Consider the following 22,659-nt stretch of genomic DNA (forward strand, 5'->3'; position numbering starts at 1 on the left):
AGCTCCAGCTTGGGGTTGTGCTTATGGTCAAGTTACAAACCCCAGAAGGCTGGGGTTAGGGGTAAACCGCAGATGCTCCACCTCTGGAGCTGCAGGCAACTTGCCCCAGAGGCGGGATGGAACAGTGTTTCAGTGTGGTCAGAGCCACCCATGGTGGGGGAACAGCTTTGGGGTCCTCAGCCTGTGGGAAGCTGCCTTACACCCCGTGGTAGAGCGCGAGCATCGCTCCCGTCCCTGCGTGCTGCCCTTCGGCACAAACCTCACCTTTTCCTTTCTCTGCCTGCAGGTGGCTGGAGATGCTGATAGTCTATCCAAGGACAAACAAGCAGAATCAGAAGAAGAAGAGGAAGGTAGAGCCCCCAACTCCCCAGGTAACCCCAGGGGGACGCATGCTGTTGCCCAGTCCCTTCCCTCTTTCTCAGGGCCACGGCATTGCTCTGCTCCCAGGGAAGATCCCCCCCCAAACCAGCCAGACCAGTGGGCTGCCAGCCCTCTGATGCTGCCTGCACAGAGGGCGAGAGCCTGGGTGAACCAGGGCAGCAGGACGGTGTGAATTAATTCCTGGTCATCGCTTCCCAGGGTCACACGCTGCTGCTGCTGCTTTTCTGGCTGCTCTGGGGCCACGTTTTACCTCCCCGGGTGCTGTCTTGTGGCACCAGCCCTCCACGTGCTGTCCTGGGAGCAGCCGCAATGCCGCGTGGTCCCCGTGGGGGACCGGGAAGAGGTGCTGGCTGTTCACGGGCCATTTCGGCAGAAACAGGATGAAATTCCATCGGGCTCCGGTTACCCCCTTTGAGATGACCCCAGAGATACTGGGAATGAAAGGAAAATACTAAAGGCCAGGGCCAGGCTGGGAGCTCCGGGGGCCGGAGCCAGGCTCTCCAGGGACCCGGCGGTGGCTTCATGCTCACTTTGACTATAAATGGTAAAAAGCGGGGCTGGCCATGACTCACTCGTTCCTCCTGGGCTCCCACGTGGCCAGAGTGGGGGAGAATCCCACAGATGGGGAACGTGACCCCAAGGCCACCCTTGTCCCTTGCCGGGGCTGAGAACAGCCGCGTCCCTGAGGCTGCCTGACCTCCGGGCATGCGTCCCACCGCCGTGGGGGACCAGCTGGGAGGGCTCCTCCGGCCAAGCCGGTCTGCGGCCCTGGGGGACTGAAAATGGCATCGGGGCTCCCCTGAGCCCCGGTTTTCAGGTCTCCTTCGATGAAGTCCCCAGGATGGTCCTGGTGCAGACCTGGCCATGGGTGGGTTTTGTATGGCATTTGTTTGAATCAAGTTTCTACCACTGCACCAGATAAAGAGGTTCTGGGCAATGGGAAAAAAAAATTGGGGGAAGATGATCCTTTTTTGCACACTAAGCTGGATGTCTGAGCCACTCCCTGCCAAGGGCTGGGGTCATCACAGCCCCTTGACTGCTGGCTCTGGTGATGCTCCAGGGAAAATACCTCCTTCCATGGCCAAGAGCTGATGTCTTACGAGTTGCCCATCCTCAAGCCCCAGGGAGGGGGCTGCCATAGCTGGGGCACCCCAGCGAGCTGATGCAGCAGGGCAGGGATGCTCACCCCATCCCTGGTGCAACACTAAACCCAGGCTGCATTCAGGAAGGGGACGGGGCGGAGAGGAGAAGGGGCGCAGAGCCAGAAAAACATCATTCTGGGTTACATTGCATTGCCATGGCAACTTCTTGGAAACCATACAGGATCCGAGCTCCTGAGCACCAAATAAGGGAAGCGGCTGCGAGAAGGATGCTGGCTCCCTGCGGGCAGACAGCCTCCCCAGGTGCTTGGGGATGGGATGAGCACGGAGCCTGGTGGCACTTTTCCCCCCCTTGGCTTAGGGCAGACCACCCCACCCCAAGCCCCATCCTGCTTGCTACCTTCCTTCTGCTCTCTCCATCCCATTGCTTCCAGAAAAAGGCTCAAATTCACTTTTGCAAAACCAATCTCCATGTGGGACCTGCTGCTGGACAGATGCAGAGCTGTGTCAAGCACTCACAAACAACTTGTAGGGGCAGAAGAAGCATCCTTCCTCTGTCTCCCAATCGTGCCAATGCAGGTGGCTGGTCCGGGGAAGGAAAGGGGATGCTGGGGTGAAAATCAGCACCAAATACCCCTCTGTGAAATGGCTTCTCCTGAAGTTGGCTGCTGTTCAGCTCACTCTCTCTGTGCTGGTGGAGAAAGCCTAATTTCCTTCTAAAGACGGCCGCACACTAATCCGGCAGCAGATCGTGTCTGAGAGCCACCCAGGGAGGGACGGATACCTTTGTAATTTAAAAAAAAAACCTTAAACCAATGGATATTTCTGCTTTTTCTCACTCCCGTGTAGTTTTTCCTTGTCTGTGCTACAGCAAAGCTTGGCTGCAGCTGGGCACTCCTGGAGCATCAGGGCTATTTTCAGCTCCCCCCATCATTTTGCATCTTCCCCCTGCAAAATCGCTGGGGTGGGAGCAATGTAGGCGAAGCTGGGAATATTGCTCCAGCTGCAGATTTTTGGACAGGAGTTGTTAGCTGCAATCCTAGAGGTGTTTTCACCTTTGCTTTGCAAGCAGGTTGCAGTCTTAGGGGAAAAAGAGCAGGTTTCTCTTGCAGCTTTTGCTGTATTTTGGCAGCGCAATGCAGGCAGTGGGAGAGAGAGTGGGCTTGCTGCCTTTGCCTGCTGTCCCTGGGAAATCGAGGCAGGATTTGGGGCTGAAATCTGGAGTTTGAGGCGCTGCCCTCTGTTGCAGGACAGGTTTGCACAGGGGTGCGGCAGGCTCAGGTAAGCAGAGCATGCCCAGACATACTTAAAGTAACTGGAGGCTGGTTTTGCTGATTTTGGTGCATGCTCCTTTTTGGAGCTGTTCATACTGCTGAGCAGCAAAGAGTTAATTTCTCTGCTTGCTTATAGACTGCTTTTTGGCCTTCATATCTCTGTCTAATTAAATACATATCTACAAATAATTATATGGGGGCGTGTATAAGGGATGTATAAAAATATATATCCTGAGCTGGTGATTATCTCTGGGCTTTGGGATCAATGAATGAGAGAGTGGTTGAGGTTGGAGGGGACCTTGGAGATCGTCTGGTCTGACCTGCTGCTCAGGCAGGGTCCTCCCAAGTGGGATGCCCACGAACTCTGGATCGTTTACCTCCAACATAGCATTCCTTTAGAGTGACATTTCCCAGGGGATTTTTTTTTTTAAAATTGGGGTCATTTGCTGCTTGTTGTGGCTGTGCACTGAGCCAGGATCCGCTCCCTGGGAGATCCCTTGGTGGCTCTGGTGCAGCCCCGCAAACACCAATTTGGAGGTTCAAGGCTAAAACCCACTGGTGGCTCTGCTGTTGTGGGAGGGGGGATGGAGGTGATGCTCTTCCCAGCCCGTGTCCTCAGCCCGTGCCTGCTGGCGTGGGCGCTCCTGGATTCCCCGTGCCCTGAAAGTGAACAAGCAGCTGGGAAACTTCCCACAATCCAGGGAGTTTGGAGTGGGTTAATTGTCATTGATTTATTGATGGCTTTAAGGAAAATAACCTGCTAATGCAGAAGCTTAATACAACAACAGCAAAACATCTGCTAACGAAGAAAGCCAAACCCTAAATGAGTTGTGAAAGCTGCCGCCACTTCTGGGGCATGCACTGAACCTGGGCTGCCCTGGGCTGCAGCCACCAAAATGGCATCGATATCTGATGGACTCCAGAGCCCCTTGTTAGCTAGAGAAGCATTTCAGATGATGGGTATTGTTTTAAAATAGCATTAAGCTCAACGTGTTGTTGTATTTCCTTTTTAAAACGAGCAGCCTGTTAGGTAACCGAAGCACCCGGGAGGAGTACAGCCCCGGCTGGGTTTTGTTCTTTTTATCAGTGGCCCGTAGCAAACCAGCTGTGACAAACAAACAACATAGCTGCTGGTGGCAGAGAATTAATTTTCTCCTCCATCCCGTGTCCTTTAGCCTGATTTCTTTTGGGTTTTTTATGTTAGTTATAACACTGAGAAAATTCAGTCCTGGCAAATGGGACCCAAGAGAGAAGCCTGGTATTGGTCTGTCTCTGTGAAAGGCAGTGGCTGCCCATGAGACAGCTCGTGGAAGGACCAGGGACATGCAGAAGGACCGGGGACATGCAGAGGGAAATGGGAGATGCTGTGTTTTATCAATTACAGAGTCACCCTAAACTGGGTTTTGGTGGAGGTGAGGGGAGCATTTCCAGGTTCCCTGTGAGTCAGGACCTGACAGACCCATTTCTCTGTGGGTCTACTACGGTGTTGCACGTGAATTCAGATGCAGAGCACCAAGCGTGCACTGGGCTGCTTTTGGGAAGAGCTGCTGTGCTGGAGAGTAAGTGGAGCCGTGTGGGACCCTGCGTGCCGCAGAAGAGCCAGGGCTTTGCTCTGCTTGGGGCCAGGCTGCATGAGCACAAGATGAGCTTTTCCCAAGGAGTTACGTGTTGGTGGCTGCAGCATCGGCCAAAAGTCTCCTTCGTTTGTCAGCTTGCCTTTGCTCTGGATCTTTTCCCAGCTGGATGCATGGGGAGGTGCGGCCAGTTTCGGGAGCCCTACCCAGGGAGGGACAGCGAGGGACGTTTCCTCTCTCGCCGCGAGAGCGGCGACGGTCCCTTTGGCCAAGGAACTCCTGACCCATCGCCCCGCCGCGCTGCCCTCAGGCAGGGTTTCCACCTGCGAGCTTGTCCCTTTGGGAATGTGGCGGTGGCACATGGCTGAGCAGCCCTGTCCCTGTCCCCATTCTGTCGTGGCAGGCGTCGTGGGCAGCACCCAAGCCATGTGGGACCCACGCCTCTGGGGACCCTGGGTGCAAAGCTGGGGCTAACCCTGCTCTTTCCCCCATTCTCTTCAGGAGCCCGGTCCTGCTAAGATGGCCGTGACCAGCAGCAACATCCCCAGTGCAGAGAAGGTGCCTGCCACCAAGTCCACACTTTGGCAGGAAGAAATGAGGGGCAAAGACCAAGCGGACGGAGGCAGTGGCATCAGCCCAGCGCAGAGCCCAGTTCAAGGCCAGGCTGGGGCTACCAGCTCCCTGAAGGATCCCATGCTGGACAGCAAGGAAGGTGAGAGACAGAGGTGCCAGCACTGGTGTGACGCTGCGATGACCCAGTTTGGGCAGCTGAGCTGGCAGAAAACCACCGTAGAGAGAAAAGTTTCCTGCGGGTTTGGTTCCTGGAGCATCCCAGCAAGGATGGGGAGGCAGACCTCGTGCCTGCTGTGCAGGGACCGGAGTGAGGCATTACGGGCTGGAGTTCAGGAAGGAAAAAATTGGCATCACGTGCTGGAAAATCACAGCGTGGGGCCTAATCCTGCCCCGGCAGGGAGACGGGGCTGGCAGCCCTCACAGGCGATGTTGCCCTGGTGCTGAGGGCAAAACGAGGGGGAAAATGCCTTTTCTAGCCCCTCTGCGTCCCAGCCGGGGGCACCCGCAGGGTGCAGGGCCATGCTGCGCTCAGCCCGGCTGTCGGTGCTGCAAGCCCTGAGTGCCGCTTCCTCCTGGCCCCTGCGTCAGGGTCCTGTTTACATTTGGTCTCCCTGATGAGTCCCTGGAAGGCGCCGGGGCTGTGGCATTGTTTTCCCTGGAACAATAAGGGCTGGGGACTCTTCCTGCTGGGGCCACGGACAGGTCCCATGCGCTGCGGCCGTTTCCTTTATCTGCCTGCTCGGATGGGGGATGCTTTCCGCCCGCTCCTGGCTGCCAGCAGCAAGGTGTCCATTGCCTTGCGCCCGCAGAGCTGTGGTCAGTGCTGGACTGGGAAGGACAGAGATGGAAACGGGTGCAGAGCGGTGACTGCAACTGTCCATTTCTTGATTTGAAGGTTTAGGTCTTTCATCTGTGCAAGCCCAACCCAAGGGTTGGACCAGCATCCCCAGTTCCCTGCAGACCATCCTGCCATCGCCATGGGCGTGAAAAGCCAAGGGTGCAAGAGGTGGCACAGCGTGAGGCTGGGGCCCAGACCGTCTCTGCTCTTGCTTCCTGTCCTGGGTGGAATCGGCATGTTTTTTGTTAAAAGCAGAACTTTGACTTGAAACCAAGCATGGTGACTTTTCTGTCCTTTAGATGAGAGCTCCATGAACGGAGACCGGATAGACTGTGGGCGGAAGACGCGTGTCGAGAGCGGGTACTTTTCCTTGGAGAAGACCAAGCAAGACTCGAAGCTGGAAGAGCAGCAGCTGCCGCCCCCTCCGAGCCCACCCAGTCCCAGCACCCCAAACAACAGGTACAGTTATCCCAAATCGCCCTCGCAGGAGCATGCCCAGCCCTTTCCTTCCCCAGGTACCCGATCAGGCGACCGAATGATTCACAGCTTCTCTCTGAACTCCTTGGACTGGAAGAGCAGTTGCCCCATGCACAAGGACTCCAGCAGCAGAGATGTAGGAAAGGGAGCTGAAAAATCGGGGCGTCCCCTTTCTTTTAAAGCCAGCCGGCAGTACACCACCCTGGCCGACGTTCCCAAGGCCATTAGGATCAGTAATCGTGAGGCCTTCCAGGTGGAGAGGAAGCGGCTAGAGCGGAGAACCCGGGCCCGTAGCCCTGGGAGAGAAGAAGTGGCCCGGCTCTTTGGCAATGAGAGAAGGTAAGGGATGAGTGGCTAATCTCCTTGCATGCTTGCAACGGCAGCGACGCTGCGTCCCCGCCACAGCCCTGGACAGAGCAGGCAGTATTTGCCAGGTGAAGCCCCTTTGTATTACAGCGCTTCTGGGTTTAAGGATGCCCATCCGCACCGACCAGGCGGTGGGATGTCCTTAGTCGTGCCATCAGGCAGGTGTCACCCTGCCTGGCTGCTTTGGGGACAGCTGGCTGTGGTGGGTGATGTTTGGTGGCCGTATTTGCAAGCAAGCCCACCCTCCCCATCCCCTCCCTGGCGCGGCACACGCTGGCAGCTGGCACCATTAATTAGTTAGCTCTCTAAATGGTGTTAGTGCCGGGTGCGTTACGCAACTGCCTAATGAGCTGAGAGAGGTTTCAAAATGTCACAGCATTAATCTGGGAGAGGAGAGGCGGGTGCAGCGCCGAGGCAAGGGCTGCAAAACAGCTCAGTGCGGAGGAGGACGGGGAGGGCATCCGCACGCGCGCCTGCACCGCGCACCGGCATGCTCGGTGCTCTCCGGGCGAGGTGAAGGACGGGCTCGACTTGCCCTGGGAGAGACGCATTTGTGTGGTGAGGGCAGCAGAGCAAACCGGGAGACGGGCCCCGGGCGAGAGGGCTGCCTGCCAGTCTGATTTTTTTGCCCTGGTTTTCCTCCGGGCATGTTCTCTCTTGCACAGTTTCAGCAGGCGCTTCTCCTCCATTTCTTCCCAGCCCCTAAAGGACTGTTTTCCAGCCTGGCTTCCGAGAGCTGGGAGCGGGTCTGGGAAGCACGGCGCAACTTTGTGCCGGTGCTGCCAGTCGGCAGGAGGATCCCAAACCCAGCCCGGCAGCATGCGCAGCGAATGCTGGGCTGGGAATAAAGGAGAAGAGCATGGGTTTGGCTTTCTCTGCCTTGGGAATTGGGTATTCCCCAGGGTGGAGGAGAAGGATGCCACATGGGTCCCTTGGCCACCCCGGCTGGGGATGGGGCTGAGGAAGGGCTGGTGACTGCTGGTTTGCAGGCTGAACTGGTGCAGCATGTTGGCTCAGGTGTGGGTGAGATTGTGTCCCCGCACAGGACACCGTGGCCAGCACCTGTCCCCGGTGTGAGAGGACAGCAGGTTCCTCCGGTGCCGACAGTCCCTCGCTCCAGCCCCGAGGGTATCGTGCAGCATGGGGATCCAGCACCGAGCTGGGATGTGCCAGCCGAGGACAGGGAGGAGCAGATTTACAGGCAGATAACGGGGCCTGGGAGAGGATGCTGCTGCCAGAGACTGTCCTTTTTTAATGTCAGCCCCACTCATTGCCTGCTGACGAGTGCCTTTTCCCAGGGAAAGTCTGTTTTTTCCCAGCCCAGCTGGGCTCCTGGGGCTGTTAACAGGTTTTTATTGCCTTATCAGTAATGGCAAAAATTCCACTATGTCAGCCCAGGGCCTTTATCAGAGCAGGACGGGTGTAGGGAGACGAGCGCGAGCTGTACCAGGCACAGAGGTCTTGCTGCCCATGGGGCTGAGCCTGGTCCAGTATTTGGGAGGGGGGTGATGGCAGAGAGCAGGGCAAGGGGTCCCCACTTGCCGGAGGGTTTGGCCAGGGATCAGGGATCACAGCCTGTGGCGCTGGAGGAGCATGCTGTGAGCAGGGACGGCTCAGCGGGCAGTGTTTAGGGACGGGCACGTTTGCTTTCTCCTCTGGTAACCTGGGAATTGGCCCATGTGGGTGGTGTGGGTGGAGAGACTGCGTGTCCCGGAGCTTGGCTGGACTCGGCATGGCATGGAGAGGCAGTCCAGTGTTGCACCAGAGAATTAACATTCACCAGCACCCTGCTCAGCTTGGCTTGGCTGCTTTTTAAATTTGAGTTTACTTAGTCCACGTATCCCTCTCATTTTTCTCTTCCAAGCTCAGCCTGTGCTGTTTGAGGTTGAGCAAATATAATAACTCACTTCGATGCTGTGGGGTCAGCTTTTTCCCCCGGGTTTAACACCATTTCTAATAATCCTTCTCAGTAACCCACTAACAGGTCCGGGAACGCTTGCCTGAAATCGCTTGCCCACATGCCAACCCCATAGGCGCCAGCCAGGCATCGTTCAGATCTGCCTTTCATCTCTCCGTGCAGCCAAATGAACTCACTCTGATTCTGTTGGTATTTTCAGCTCTTCCTCCGGGTTTTTTTTGTTTACCCACCGTAAATCAGTGCAAGTGTCAGAGCTATGGATAGAAAAGAATTATTTTAGGTACCCAGTGCTGCATCCTGGGTGACACACCTGTAGGCTTTGCTCCCAATAAAGCTGTTTTTCAAGGCTTCTTGTCCTCTTATAGTAAGAGATATTGTGACTTAAGTCCAGGACTGTGCTAGAAATTTTCTGTGTTGACCACTTACACCTGACGCTGACTCCACGCCTGATGCAGATGCCTGAGCTCGCAGCCACTCAGAAACATGAATCAGAAAACAGGAGATAATCTCCATGATTTTGGCGGACCGGCAGAGTGCGAGTTCCCTCTGCTGGCACGCAGCAGGACGGGGCTGCCGGCATTGTGCAGGGGTGCCCGACCAGCCTGGGGGACAGAGTCTGTGTCCAGAGAGGTTGAGCCCTGCCTCCCGTCTCCCATCTCAGACCCATCCCTAGGGTAAAAGAGCAGGGGCAGCTCTTTGGAAATCCCATGGATGAATCTCGAAGCCTGTTTTGCACACAGTATCGCAGCTGAAGAGGGCTGCAGGGACGTCCTCGGATATCGGTCCCCGTATCCCAGCGGGGCTCTGCAGCTGCAGGGATAAATCCTGGCACATCTCAGAAGGGTGCCAACGGCTTTGGGAAGGAGACCACCATTGGGTGGGGAGTCCTTGGGGTGCATAGAACTGGAGCCCCTTCCTCTGGGTATGCTGCTGCAGGCTCACCCGCCTCCTGCAGCTCCCCGTGGAGCGTCAGGATTTCTGGTTGGCAAACTCGGCTTTTCTTGCACACTTCCAGGGATGCAGCCTCTAAAACCGTGGCTTTCCTGGTTGACCCCACGTTTTGCTCATGCTGGCAAGAGTCCACTGTGGCATCTGCCAGACCTGCTGTAGGAGTGTGGTCAGGGGGTTGAGGTGTATTTCTAGCCTCGATAAATAGCAGAGCTGCCTGAAATTGCTTGAAAGACTTTTCTTTCTCAAATTCCTTCTCTGGAGCTTCTTGAGACATAAGGCTATGCTCTGAATGCTGCTTCTACCCATAGAGAGGAGTGCCTGCTCTCCCAAGTATAGTTTTTCTTTTCTTGTAAAACTATCCTCTTCATTTTTGTGGACCTCTTGGGGAAATTCCTCTTCCTTTTCCTGACACTCGCTGTCTTTCTTGCTGCTAAATAATGAATGAATCCAATAAAAACAAGCCCTTTCTTCCAATCAAAGAAAATCACTTTAACGATAGCTTGTGCTGGTCTTTATAGCTTTCCTTCCCACTGCACACAGCCCTCCACCTAACAACCAAGATCTGCAGCTTGGGTTTAGTGGCCTGGAAAAGATTAACAGCCTGCATGGCCAAAGAACTCCTTGGGATGAGCTTTGTAGTTGAGAAGGCACTAAATGGCACCGCAGCTTTTAAAACGCTTCTTCGTACCTGTCTGCAGCCTTGTTTTATCAACACGGAGCTGCTGTTCAGAGGGAGCAGCTTTCTCCTCCACGTGGTGGGGAGGAGAGGAGAGCCCTTCCCCTCCCCGTCCCCCCAGGATCTCTAGCAGTAACCTCTCTGAAACGTTGAGCTAATGGGAAAAAACCGATTCTTTCCTGTAATCTGGATGATATTAACCCTTGGGGCTGTGATTTGGTTGCAGTGATTTATTTTTCTCCTCCCTTTTTCAATGACGAATTACTGGAATGATTTTGATTTTGTTTTGTATGTAGATGCAGATATATAATTTCCTCTTCTGTTCATTCATTTTCCAGCCTTGTTTTCTTCCAGGTCTTGTTGCTCTCCACCTTCTCCTGCTGTGTTGCTGTGTGACGTGTCCGCCTTTACTTCGCCTGCTTCGCTACCATCTCATCTCAATCTCAAGCCGTAGAACAACCTGGTGGTGCAGCCCCTTTCATGAGAAATCAACCTGCTTTTGATTTTGTTTTATGTTTTTTGGTTGGGTTTTTTTTTTACTCTTGATTTGTTTTTCTTCAGGCCTTCACCTAGTAGGGTACAGACAATGTTAATTCATGGACCCCTTACTCCCTCCTAAACTGAGACTCAGAGAAGGCTGGGCCAGTGTAAAAAGGGTTAAAAAACAGTGACTCCAAAACAGTTCCCCATCTATCAGTGAACAGAGGACGTGGATTTATTCTCCGCAGGCTGGCTTATTTGAATGGACATCTCGTGAGCAGAACATCCCAGGGGGATGGGGAGCTCTGTGCGAGCCTGGGATCTGCCCGCTCCCAGTCTGCAAACTGGGAGGTAGCAGGGGCTGAACAGATGTCCCATAAAAACATCAGAGATGTTTGAATTTCCAAAGCAAAGTCTTGCCCACCGATTTTGTCCCTTTCTCTTTGGTTGTGGGCTTCAGCGCCCAGTCCTGGCAGCCTGGCTCTGAGCAGCAGTGGGGGGCATCCAGCCCACTGGGGGGACGTGATGTACTCAGACTATTTGTCTCATTTATGGAATTTGGTGCAAATGTTGGTTGAAAACTGAACATCTCATGTTTTTTGAGTCCTTAACAAGCTGTTCCTTTTTGTGGGAAGGGTTAAAAATGTTTTTTTTGGATAACGTGTTTTCCCTCATGTGATTGCTGTTGTGATTTTCATGCACATTAGAGGTTCGCATAGAGCAAGCAGCCCTGAGTTTAGATGCGGCACGTGTGGGTCCAAATTTTGTGTCAAGAACCCACCCAGATTGAGCATTTTGGGGAGGTTCAAAATTGAGCTTTAAACCTCACAGCTGGAGCTCAGCTGGTGTGTGTGTTGGTGGTGGGTTATTGCTTCACGTTCCCAGGTTGTGATTAAAGACCTGAGGTTGATACTTGCCCGAACGCCTGGGCATGCAAACTTAGACACCAGCAGGCCCTTTGAAAATTCAAGTATTTCCTCTCCTGTGGGTCAGTGAGCAGCTTTTCATGCTGAAATGGCGCTTTTAATTCCACCTGCAAAGGCCTGTTGTTTGCTCGTTCTTAGCAGCATCCCATTTGGGTTTGGTCCGGGGTCGGCTCCTGCTCCATCCACATTTCTTCATAGTTCTCCTCCATCCTCAGAGACATGCATGCCACGGTGTGATGGGCCACCGAGGCGGTGTCTAAGAGCCCAGGTTGTGCTCCCTGCTGTCCATACTGGATTTGCAGACCAGTTTGAGAGGAGGGTAGAGCCCCGAGGTTTTGCAGGGGATGTCCTGCTATGCCTGCCCAGGCTGCTCCTCATCTCCTCGTGCCTCTTCGGCTGGCGCACCTTGCGAGCCAGACCCATCGCCTGGAGGCACCTACGGACACTCCTCACTCAGTGCAATCCTGTGGAAGTTACCTGTGTGGGGCTGAGTTTTTAGAGAGTATCTATTGCCATGAACACGCAGGGTGACCCGTAGCCACCCGTTACCTCTGCACCCCAGCTTCGTCTTATGTGTCTCTGCTCTGTGGTCTGGGGGGCCGTCGATAGCTGCAGTGCTAGAGAGTAAAGGCAAAGCTTAAGCCAAAGCTGCTCAATAATCCCTGCTTCTCAAAGGGCTGTAAAATTTACAAAGAAAAAGTTATTTCTGGTTTTGCAAGGGTTTTCTAGATATTTGAGCAGATACTATTTGGGGAGCTGAGTGGTGAGGTTTTTCCCCACTTTGGCTGCAGGTAAAATGGTGTATGTCAGATTGGGGCATTTTGCCCCGATAGAGCTTGCAGAGAAACGGTGACCAAAAGCCAGGTGTGCATGAACACTGGGTCAAGCAATTCTGCAGCCTTAAATTTGTGGGATTGTACAGCTCAGCGCAGTTGCTGTTCTTGTGTTTAAAGTGGCTCTGGTTTCCCCTTTCTCTCTGTTTTCCAGGCGATCCCAGGTAATTGAAAAATTTGAGGCATTAGATATTGAGAACGCGGAGCACATGGAAACGAATGTGTCGGCCGGTGCTGCCCTTTCCAGTGAGACGCGGCAGGGCAGGAGCGAGAAGAGGGTTTTCCCACGGAAACGGGTAAGCTGCTCAGCCGAGGTCTTGTGGTGTGGTTTGGAGGATGGCGTCTGGGATCCAGCAGCCCAGGACAGAGGGTTTAGCTGTAAGATTTAGTTACAGGGTTTGTCCCTGCGTAGAGAAGGGGATCTGGAGTCGCAGGCAGGCTCATGCAAACCGCTGTGTGTGCTCAGTCTGTTCAGGTTTGCTGCTTTCTGTTCTGCTCCCTTGGCCCAGCTGCAGGTCAGAGTGGAAAATCAGGCTGTCTTTTCTCCTTCTTCCAAAATAGAAAGAGAGAAACTTCAGATCTGTCATAGCAGGACACATCAGGATGGGGTAGAGTAACAAAAGAAACAGGCAGTCTTGAAAGTCCCAGATACGCTTAGATATATTGGGAACAAATTAATGCCTGAGAGTACAAAAAAAATGTATTGCCAATGAAATGACACTTATTCTGAGCCCGAGATGCCCCTTAAATATGTGGATTTTTATGCCGTGAGCCAAGAGAGTGGGACTCGCTGTCCTAGTTCCTGCGCTGATCTGGGCTAACGCTGTTTACACAGGACTTCACTTGCGAAGGTTCCGCTGTGGGCTCCATCCTGGATGTGTCTGCGTCTCCTCTGTCCCCGCATCGCCGGGCAAAGTCTCTGGACAGAAGGTCCACAGAGTCCTCTATGACGGTGAGCCGCCGGGGCCGTATCCTCTCCCTTGGGGGAGGACGTGAGAGACCTTTCCTGGGCAGGTCTGGTGAAAACTGTCTGCTGCTTTCCCCATAGCCAGCACGTAGGACATAGGATACGCTCAGATTCGGAGGAGGTTTCAGTGACTTAGCTTCACACTTCACGCTTGGCACGTTAAGGAGAGCTAATGCATGGCCTAGTTTTCTAATGCCGCTTCCTTGATGTTTATGCAGTTGCAAGTGGGTGTGAGTGGGAGGAAGGCTGCGAGGAAGGGCTGAACCTGCCCTCCTGAGCTTTCCTCCCTTTGCATATTTCAAATGCTCACCAGACCTGGAGGCAAACAGTACAGAACAAACACAAAATGCTTTCCTCTCACTTGCCACCCTTCTGTAGGAACAAAATAAATACACTTGCTAATCTCTCAAAAAGATTACACAGCCATTGTAAATACAAGCTGCATTTTTCGTGGATGGACAGCTTCTATTGAAGTACTTCTCAGAAAAATGCAGTAGCTTAGCATTTCTGTAGTAGCTTTTCATGTAGACTTGTACAGCCACAGGAGCGATTTTTAAATTCTTGGTGGTAATAAAAAGGTGCAAGAAGTGCATATTAAGTGGCAATGCACATCGTCTAGTGAAGGCAAGAAAATCATGCAGTCAGTGGGAAGAAAACCTTTTCCTTGCATTAAATATGCTTTTATTGTGCCACTCCTGCTATAAAAGTAGCAACGTAAGAAAAACCTGCATGTCTGCTGGCTTGCAACCGTGATTGCAAGACTCTCCCCTGCCCGTCGGGTTTGCTGTGTCAAATCAGATCAGATCGGTTATTCATCAGGGTAAAAGCCAAGGGAGAGTTCATCCCTTGTTAGGCTCAGTGGGTTACAGCAGAGCTGTGGCTTGCACTGCGTGGGTATCTCTTCCATCAAGTGCTTCATCTGTTTTTGGTTTCTAATGTCTACACCCTTCAGTGGCAGCTGGTTGCACACTTTTTGTGCTCCAGCAGCTTTGCAGCTTCGGGCAAAGCCTGTGCTCTCTTGCCTGCCCAAGCACTCAGAGGAAAGCAAAGGGGTTTGCGTGGAGGAGTGGGACCTGCAGGAGAAACCTTTCCGCTCCAGGTTCTTCTCTAGTGTCTCACGGCAGCCCAGTCTGAAACGTGTGCATATACTGTTTAGCAGCCTCTTTCCTCTCTGGCTGCTTCTATGCCTTTGCTTAAATTTTAAGGAAACTGAGAAGTGTAGTATGAATGCTGTTAAGGAGGGGTTTATCTGCTTTTGCAGAAGATTCTTGCCCTGTGATTCTTCTCAGTTGATAAATAACAAGCCCATGAACAACTGTAACTCTTGCAGGCCCTCAGTTTTCCTTCTCTGCAAAGTGCATGGCTCGGAGCTGGTTATTTTTGATCCAAAATGTATATCCTTTGCTTGATGCTTTCCGGTTGTACAAGTAGGAGCTTAAACAGGACCCAGATCCTGGAAGCCTGATCCCACCTGCACTTCAGCAGAGGAGAAGCAGGCAGGTGGTGGTACTGCTCTCTCAGGGTAAATTAGGGCTGAGATTAGGACGCCCAGCTCTCATAGCCTACTTAAGAGATGGATGTAGTCATTGCAAATGCAATTTTCTCTATAGTTTGTTTGTGGCTTATCGCTGCCTTGTCAGCAGGTCCTGGTGGGGCTCGGCGGGTTTATTGCCTGCAGCCACATCACAGCCAGGGCTGCTCAGGCTGGCGTCTGTCCGCTCCTTCCTCCAGTTCGCTAGGGATTCGGGAAGGGCAAGGTGGCCTTTACTTTCCCCTGTGTTTTTGTGGAGCAGGGCTGGGTTCCCGCCACTGTGGGAGCACTCAAACGTGGGATGTGGTGCCCCAGAGCATAGGTTTAATTGAATAGGCTTCCAGACTCCAGTTTTCCATTGCTCCCCTTGCTATAGCTCATTTCAGAAACTACAGCTGCATTTCACACACTGCTGTCCTTTCCTCCTCCACTCTGCAAGCACATGGAGCAGCTGGAGGAGCTCAGCCTCGAGGGAGTGAAAGCATTTCCACCACATCCTTCCCTGCGTGCGGGCAGGGCTGGGAGGAAGGGCTGGCAGGATTTATCCCACGCTGTCTTGGTTGCTTTTCTCAGAGCTTCAACATCCTGATGCACCCACTTTGGAAGAAAGAGCAGGTGTCGTTTGGGTGGTGCAGTGCTGGGATTCCCTGTATTTCCAGCCTTTGGAACTCAGTCTTGTTTTGAACCCTGCAGCCTTGCATCAATAGCACGTAGTTTGTCCTTCGTGATATAAAATAGAGGGACAAAACTGCCTGCAGTCTTGCTAATTCCTTGCTTCTCCTTCCTCTGTAATGCTGCTGTAGCAGTAGGAAATTACAAGAGAAGTGCTAGGAAGGGGACAGCCTGAATAAACTGTACAGCAGGTCTCTGTTCCTCCTGGGAGCGAATGTTTAGCCACCACGCAGTATAACGATCCAATTTGGATCCAAGGTCCCTTCCAACCCAAACTATTCTATTAATTTAACTGTTGCTGGTCTCTTTTGTTGCTGTGCTGTGTTTTATCAAGGCGTTGCTGATAAGACATTTCTTCCCTCCCCTCTGATTGCCTCTCTCCTTTCTTGTAGCCCGACCTGCTGAACTTCAAGAAGGGCTGGCTGACAAAGCAGTATGAGGACGGGCAGGTGAGTCTGGGGAGTGCTCTGCCCTTCGCCTTGGTCTTTGGAGCTGCTGTTTGTCCCCATTTCTGGCAGCTGACACTCACTCCAACATCCCGGCTGTTCAAGCTGTGCATGGGGCTGCCCTCGGCGCTGACAAAGCCCTGATGTCCTTGCACCGTAGATCAGCATTGGGCCATACTCCAGATGGGGGAAACCAGATGTAGGTGCTTGGGCAGAGCAGCGACAGGGAATTTGTACAACTCTGGAGCCACGCAGCAGTGGTTGTGTGCGAGCCCTGTGGAAACGGTGTTTGTCTTGGCGTGGGAATAGCTGGTGCTCTGTCCTGGGGAGGTTTCAAAGCCCCACAGCTGGATATCGTGTCATGGGTTTTTAGGAAGCTGGGGCAGCTTGGATAGCAGCACTGGTTTCGCGTTCCCATTCTCTTGTTAGTCTCATCTCCCTTGCGACCCAGCAACCTCTTTGGAGTCAGTAATGAGGCTCAGATAAGGTCCCCTGAGTGCTGGGGAAATGGCAGGGCCAAGAAATAAATAAATGCCTCTTGAGTTGGCACTGAGGGAAGCAGCCGCGGCCGCTTCCCTCCTGTCCGTTCCCGGAGAGATGCAGGATGTGCTGCTCTATTGGAGCCTTAGAGATGGGCACTGATGCCAAGGTGGCCTGGGTGCCCTGGCTGCTTGCAAACTGCCCCTTCCCTGGATTTCCTTCCCTCCTGCTCAGCCCGTTGAGGGAAAATGGAGGTGACTCGCCCATGGCTGTGAGCGCCATGGATCAGGCTCCACTGTGGGTACCCACTAGTGCGTTGGGCCTTGGGGCCGAGGGCACGTCTGTAGGCAGCCAGAGGGGGAATCGGCTGCTGGAGCAAGTGCTTTATTAACTGAAAGCTGCATTGGGTAAGACTGTGCCTCGCTGGGAGCATGCAGAAGGCCTGTTTGTATAGAGCAAGGGCCAGGAATAGGCTCCGACTTAGGTACTGCAGATAAAACATGAATGTTTTACTGCTTTTTAAAAATTTTTTTAAAAAAGGTCCCTTGAAGGCTTTAAGTGCAGTCACTAAAAGCATGGTCTTGCCAGTGGAGCTAATGGGAAGGCTCCGACTGCCCTTGTGGCACTCTCAGTGTTTCACCATCACATGCAGGGTTGGTGCCACTGAGGGTCCAGCACTCTGCCAGTGCGGCAGCGCTGGGGAAATCAGTGTCCTGGCAGTGCAAATGATCACGGTGTCCCTTGCATTGCTGCCTGTTCGGGTCTCCCCTTCCTCCCAGGAAGGCCTCTCGGTAAAGCCGGGTGCGGAGCTGGGAGGGGAGAGGCTGCGAGCTGCCTCCCTGCGGGGAATCTCTGCTGAGTGACCTGTGATGAGCTGCCCGGGCGGCACTGGTGGGGAAGAAGCAGGATTATAACTGCCCCATCTTGGTTGTTTCCTAGTGGAAGAAGCACTGGTTTGTGCTGACCGACCAGAGCCTGAGATATTACCGGGATTCGGTGGCGGAGGAGGTAAGTGTCTTCTCCCATCGGTGTTCAACCCATCGCTCTGCACCCCTGGGAGTCCCAGGTGCTCCCAAACTGACCCCGGGCAGGTTGTCTTCCCAGATGCCAAGGTCCTGGAGCACTGCTCTTCAGGGCTTTGTGCTTCTCAAGGACCTGCTGCATGCCTCCCTGTGAGCCCACCGCACTTTGGGATCGCAAAGCATTACGGCTTATTTTACCTCTTCCCTCTTCAGGCAGCTGACCTGGATGGAGAAATTGATTTATCCACGTGCTACGATGTTACCGAGTACCCGGTTCAGCGAAACTACGGCTTCCAGATCCATGTAAGGAGAATGTGGGGAGGAAGAAGAGTCCAGATGCAGGACAGCAGACAGGGCTGCTCCCATTGTGCCGCTGCTTGGGGATGCTCATCTGTGGCAAGGGAAACATTTCCCCAAAAACCTGAGAGGCCACTGGGCATCCCCCACAATGCTCCAGAGAGCTGTGGCCTCGGGTTTGAGAGCCAGTTTTTTGGTTCACAAAAAATGGGGAGGGGGAAAGGGTAGGTTTTGTATCAGCCTTAGGGTCTCGGCTATGGCAAAACTAGCCTGATTGCTGAGAAATGTTAATTCCCACCGTGAGCGTGCTGGAGGATGGAGGGGCTGGGTGCGACCTCCGCGTGGCTGGCAAGAAGTGCCCCAGCGCTGGGTGCATGGGGCTGGATGCTGGGTGGTACTGGAGGGGTGGGAAGGTGCTGATGGGTGCAGTCAGCTGCTCTGAGCTGGTCCTCCTCTCTCGCTAGACGAAGGAAGGGGAGTTCACCCTGTCCGCCATGACATCGGGCATTCGCCGCAACTGGATCCAGACCATCATGAAGCATGTTCGCCCTACCACTGCTCCAGATGTAACAAGGTAAAGGGGGGAGTTTAGCAGCCCCTGCAGTTGTCTGGTTTGCTGTGCAGGAATAACTCTTCCCTTATCCCTTTCTTTCCTCTTCCTGAGCCTGTCCGTTCCTGGAAGCTGCGGCTCTTTCTCACATCCCTCTCTGGGCTTAATTTGGATACGCTTTGTGGGGATGCTGATATGCTGAGTTACTCTTACGCGTGCAGATTTCAAAGCGGGTTGAAAATGTGGCTTTAATTTGTGCATAGGAATATGAAATACTGTTCCTATATCAAGGCTCCTCTGGATTCCCACCAGGTATTGTGAAACCACTTGGATTCAGTTGTGCTGGGTTCCCCCTTTCCTCTGGCTACTGTTCAGCACGAGCTGCCCATCCCCTCCTCGGGTCACGGCAGCACGAGCCCAGGGTTCAATTTAGAAGCTGTTTGGCTCTGATATATTTTAAACTCCAGCCAGCAAATCGTCTTCCCTCCTCTTTTGATCTTCCAGATAGCTGCCGCAGCTCATTCCCCTTACGCGTTAGTAATGCTCGCGTCTCCTCCTGCCGTCAGTGCCAGAGGAAGGGACCCCCCCGCTTCACAGAGTACCTTCTGTGAGCGCTTGCAGCTGCGGGTAAAGGGTGTTTGACCTCCTCACAGCTAACCGCGCCAGCCACACTCGTACGGGCCACCTCTTACAGGCTTCATGGACACGGCCGCACCATTAACTCCGTCTCCTGTCCTTACCATAGCTGCAACGAGCAGGTTTTTGCCAGGTTTGTCCCTGCATTGATGGAATGGCTCTTCTCACCCGGTGCTGTTGACCTGGAGATGCTCCAACCTCTCCTTCCCCATCCCGCTTGGCACTCGGCCACCGTTTCCCAGCCCTGCCCGAGCTCTGGTGGATCTCGCGGGGGTCTCGGGGAAGCCGCCTCTCTCCTCACTCCTGTGTATGTTTGATTTCCATGCAATCCCAGGAAAAACTTCTCTTTGAAACTATCCGTGCTGAAGCCCAGGTTGGAAAACTGTGTTCTCTCCTGTATTAACGTTTTGTGGTTTGTATATCTCGTGATTCACTGCATGCTTCTCCTTTTCTGCACCTCGGATGGGAAGTCCTGCAGTTTCCATTTATTTTTCTTTTCTTTTTTTCCCTCCTTTTTTTTTTTTTTTTTAAATAAAAGCCAGAGAGAAGGGAAGAAGCAACCTGGTCTTGACACTTGATTTCCCCACACTGGTATCTTCCGATGTGACTAGATGTGAAGATGAAGACCAAGGAAATTTGAGGGGACTTGTCTGCCTTTAAAGAGCCAGATATATTTACAGCCTAACAGGTTACTGCACCACGGTAGTCCTGTGCTCACTGTCTTTGCATCTGCCCCAAGCCCTCGCGAAGTGGTTTGACTTGGCTTACCCTTGTGAGAGGGTCCAAGCGCAGGCACCAGTTGGGCAGTAACTTGTTATGCTGCATAAATAGACTGTGAATCTCAATCCTGAGCTGGGGAAAAGGAAATTATAGGTGCACTTCTGTCGTTTTCCACCGAGCTGGTTTTGGATGGGGTAGAGTCTGGCATGGGTTAGTCACTTTGCTGAGAAGTTGTTGCTGTGAGCTGGAGGGCTGCACCGTCTGTGAAGCAGGGCTGTGTTCACCCAGTGCCTGCTTGCAAGCCCTTTGCCGCGGCGTGGGGTATTCCAGCCCATCCCACCTGGCTTTGGGCACATCATTAACATCCACACCTGGGGAGCATCTTGTCAACAGGGCTGCTGGAAAGCTGAAGGACAGACTGCCAAAGGCTCATGATGGAGAGGTGGCAAACGTCTGCACAGCGTGGCCAGGGTGCAAGAGGGACGTTAATCTGGGTGCTTGGCTGTGCTGGGAGGGCAGTAGTGTTTGCCCCGTCCCTGGGACCAGTCCGACTCCACACACTCCTGCAGCCCTCTGCTGTGTGTCTTGTTAACCTGCTGCCTTGTCTCCACCAAGCCAAACACACTTTTTCTCGGTTACTCAAGTCCTAATTACTGTTTATATTGCTGCGTGTGTCAGCACCCCAGGCGGGAGGGGGGGGTGTGTGTGTGCAGATGCTGCACTGCTCCCTGCCCTCAGCAGTGCCCTGCAGTCTGCAGAGACACTAATTACACTCTGCTAACGATGACCGTGCAGATACAAAATACCCACAAGAAAGAAGGTGGCTGCTTCAGCGCTGGGTCCTTGTTCAGCTTGTGGCCCCAGTGAGGCTGAGCTCCCCAGCGCTCCCCCAGTTCCCTGCAGCCTTTGTGTGCTTCTCGCACGCTGCCGCAGCGTGCTCGGCTCGCAGCTTGCACCACTCCCACAGCCACCCATATTAAAAAACACAACTTTTTGTTTTGACCTCTAAATACCATTGTGAGGCAAAGACACCCCCCGCCCCATGTGATGTGAATTAATTTGTCTGGGATGGAGGCGATGTGAAATGCTTGAGCAGAATTAATAGCCATGGGGTATTTGCAGGAGATGAAATGAGAAACTTTGGGTCAGTCTTCTGAGTATCTTAACTCAGTTCCCAGCGGCCATCCCTCTGCTCCCTGACATACATCCCATGCCCTTTGGAAAGCAACAGAGGAGAAATGAGCTCGCGAGAGTTGTCACCTCTAGAAATGCCGAGATTCTTCCATGTGGTATTTAGAGCAGCATAATTTCTGTCTCTCAACAATGTCCGAGGGGCCCCAGGACCCCTTTTTTTCCTAGCGCTTTTCTCCATTTTAAGACTCCATCTCATCCCCGCTTTCCTTATTTAAAATGCAGCTGTAATCACTAACTGACTCCAGATTGAGCGCCTGGCTGTGGAGTCATGCAATATCTTCTAATGGTTGAGGAGTGAGGAGGTTTCATCGTGGTGCCTTTTGGGTTTATTTTATTAGCTGCAAGTGACAGAACTGAAGAAGGAATTATCTCTGAGCTGGTTTTAGCCTGTAACTGCCAGAGTTTCTTGAAACCCAGCTCTACTGAGCCCGTGGTTTGATCGTGGATGAAAGTGCATCGGAAGATACTAGCCCCGGACCCGTGCAGAGTCATCTCTTTGCTCCATTCTTTGTTTTGGGCCTATGCACATACGTGAGGTTGTTGGCTGCGGGAGCTGGGGTGTGTTACCAAGGCAGGAGGAGAAGCCGTGTTGCTGCTGCTCCCTCCCGGTCGCAGCCGTCTCAGTGCATGCGGTCCCGTGGGTCAGAGCCCCGTTAGCGGTGATCCGCCTGCAGCGAAGGGCCCGGGGACCTGCTTTCCAGCTCTTCCCACTGCACCCTTCTAGAAAGCTTGTGGAGGCTGCGCTGGAGGCTGGAGCCCAGGGGGATGCTGTGGGTGTACTGGAAGGGGGGAGAGCTAGGAGGCAGCCTGAGCAGCAGGGCTGTGCCTCGGGAGGCATCTCGGGGGCTTCTGATAGCAAAGAGGGTTCAGCAAATGCCTGCCGCTCTCTCAGGATGGGCTTCCTCTGCAAAGTTAGCATACTGCTATTTTCTTTTTTTAATTTCGATCTGCATGTTACAAGGCTGGCATGTCTACGTTTAATAAGCTAATACTGCATTATGGATTATCCTTAGGTTGGAAACGGTATTGCCTTCCCCCGTTAACTTTCCCTGCTTGATGAGTATGTTTCCCCTCTCAACCTACCACCTTCTAACTCAGCACTAAAAATCATTCCTTGCTTGAGAAACCGGCATTTTCAGTGACTTCCATGGTGTGCTGAATAACTCTTGCTCTCCTTGCTGCACCGACAACTGCACATACGGTGTGCAGCCCCCGTGCCGGGGCGGCTGCCCGTAAGGCTGGTTTCCCCGGGGGAGATCTGTGCCTTCAGTGCAGATAGTGGCACGGAGAAGTTTTCGACCCGTTCATACCCCAACTTTGCCAAGCTCGAGGAAAAACTTCCCCCTGTTACCCAAGACCTCTGGGAGCTGCTCTGTGCTTCTCCGCCCCGCAGCTCTGAAGCCAGACTGACTTTGGTGGGACTGGTGGCATCTTCCCCGCAAGCACGTGATTATGGCCGCATCGACCGGCGTGTGTGCATGGACCCCCAGAGCTGGTGGGCCCCGGAGGAGCTTTTGAAGCCTCTTCCCCACCTGGCACGACAGTTCGGGGTTGCTGCCTCGGCCACGGGCTGCTGCTGGGTCGTGGTTGTCGGCCCTGGGGTGGCCGCCGAGGAGATGCGAGGTCGGGATCGGCTGCTCTCCGGGGGTCCGTGGGTTGCCCAGGAGCAGCCGGGGCCGCTTGCACCATGGCTTTGCACACCAGCGTGATCCCCGGGGAAGGGCAGCGGCGGCTCCTGCGCCCGAGAGGTGATGGGAGACGGAGGGGCAGGGGGGGC

General features: G+C 53.6%; 1 protein-coding gene across 9 annotated transcripts in view; it reads left to right on the forward strand.

The window, feature by feature from the left end:
* MPRIP (myosin phosphatase Rho interacting protein) overlaps nucleotides 1–22,659 on the forward strand; it is an 88,167-nt gene that overhangs the window by 38,116 nt on the left and 27,392 nt on the right. For 3 of the 9 annotated variants that reach the window (XM_049791351.1, XM_049791352.1, XM_049791348.1), the window contains exons 5-15: nucleotides 287–371; nucleotides 4,831–5,041; nucleotides 6,040–6,199; nucleotides 6,287–6,556; nucleotides 12,522–12,663; nucleotides 13,203–13,319; nucleotides 15,930–15,986; nucleotides 17,403–17,471; nucleotides 17,699–17,788; nucleotides 18,247–18,356; nucleotides 19,303–19,341. In XM_049791351.1, the coding sequence (XP_049647308.1) occupies nucleotides 287–371; nucleotides 4,831–5,041; nucleotides 6,040–6,199; nucleotides 6,287–6,556; nucleotides 12,522–12,663; nucleotides 13,203–13,319; nucleotides 15,930–15,986; nucleotides 17,403–17,471; nucleotides 17,699–17,788; nucleotides 18,247–18,356; nucleotides 19,303–19,341 (1,350 nt within the window). Of the gene's footprint in view, nucleotides 1–286; nucleotides 372–4,830; nucleotides 5,042–6,039; nucleotides 6,557–12,521; nucleotides 12,664–13,202; nucleotides 13,320–15,929; nucleotides 15,987–17,402; nucleotides 17,472–17,698; nucleotides 17,789–18,246; nucleotides 18,357–19,302; nucleotides 19,342–22,659 lie in introns of those variants that run through there. The other 6 variants (XM_049791357.1, XM_049791356.1, XM_049791350.1 and 3 more) reach the window with 5 other exon arrangements.

This window comes from Accipiter gentilis, chromosome 33 (genome assembly GCF_929443795.1).
Source record: "Accipiter gentilis chromosome 33, bAccGen1.1, whole genome shotgun sequence".
NCBI classification, from domain to species: Eukaryota; Metazoa; Chordata; class Aves; order Accipitriformes; family Accipitridae; genus Astur; species Astur gentilis.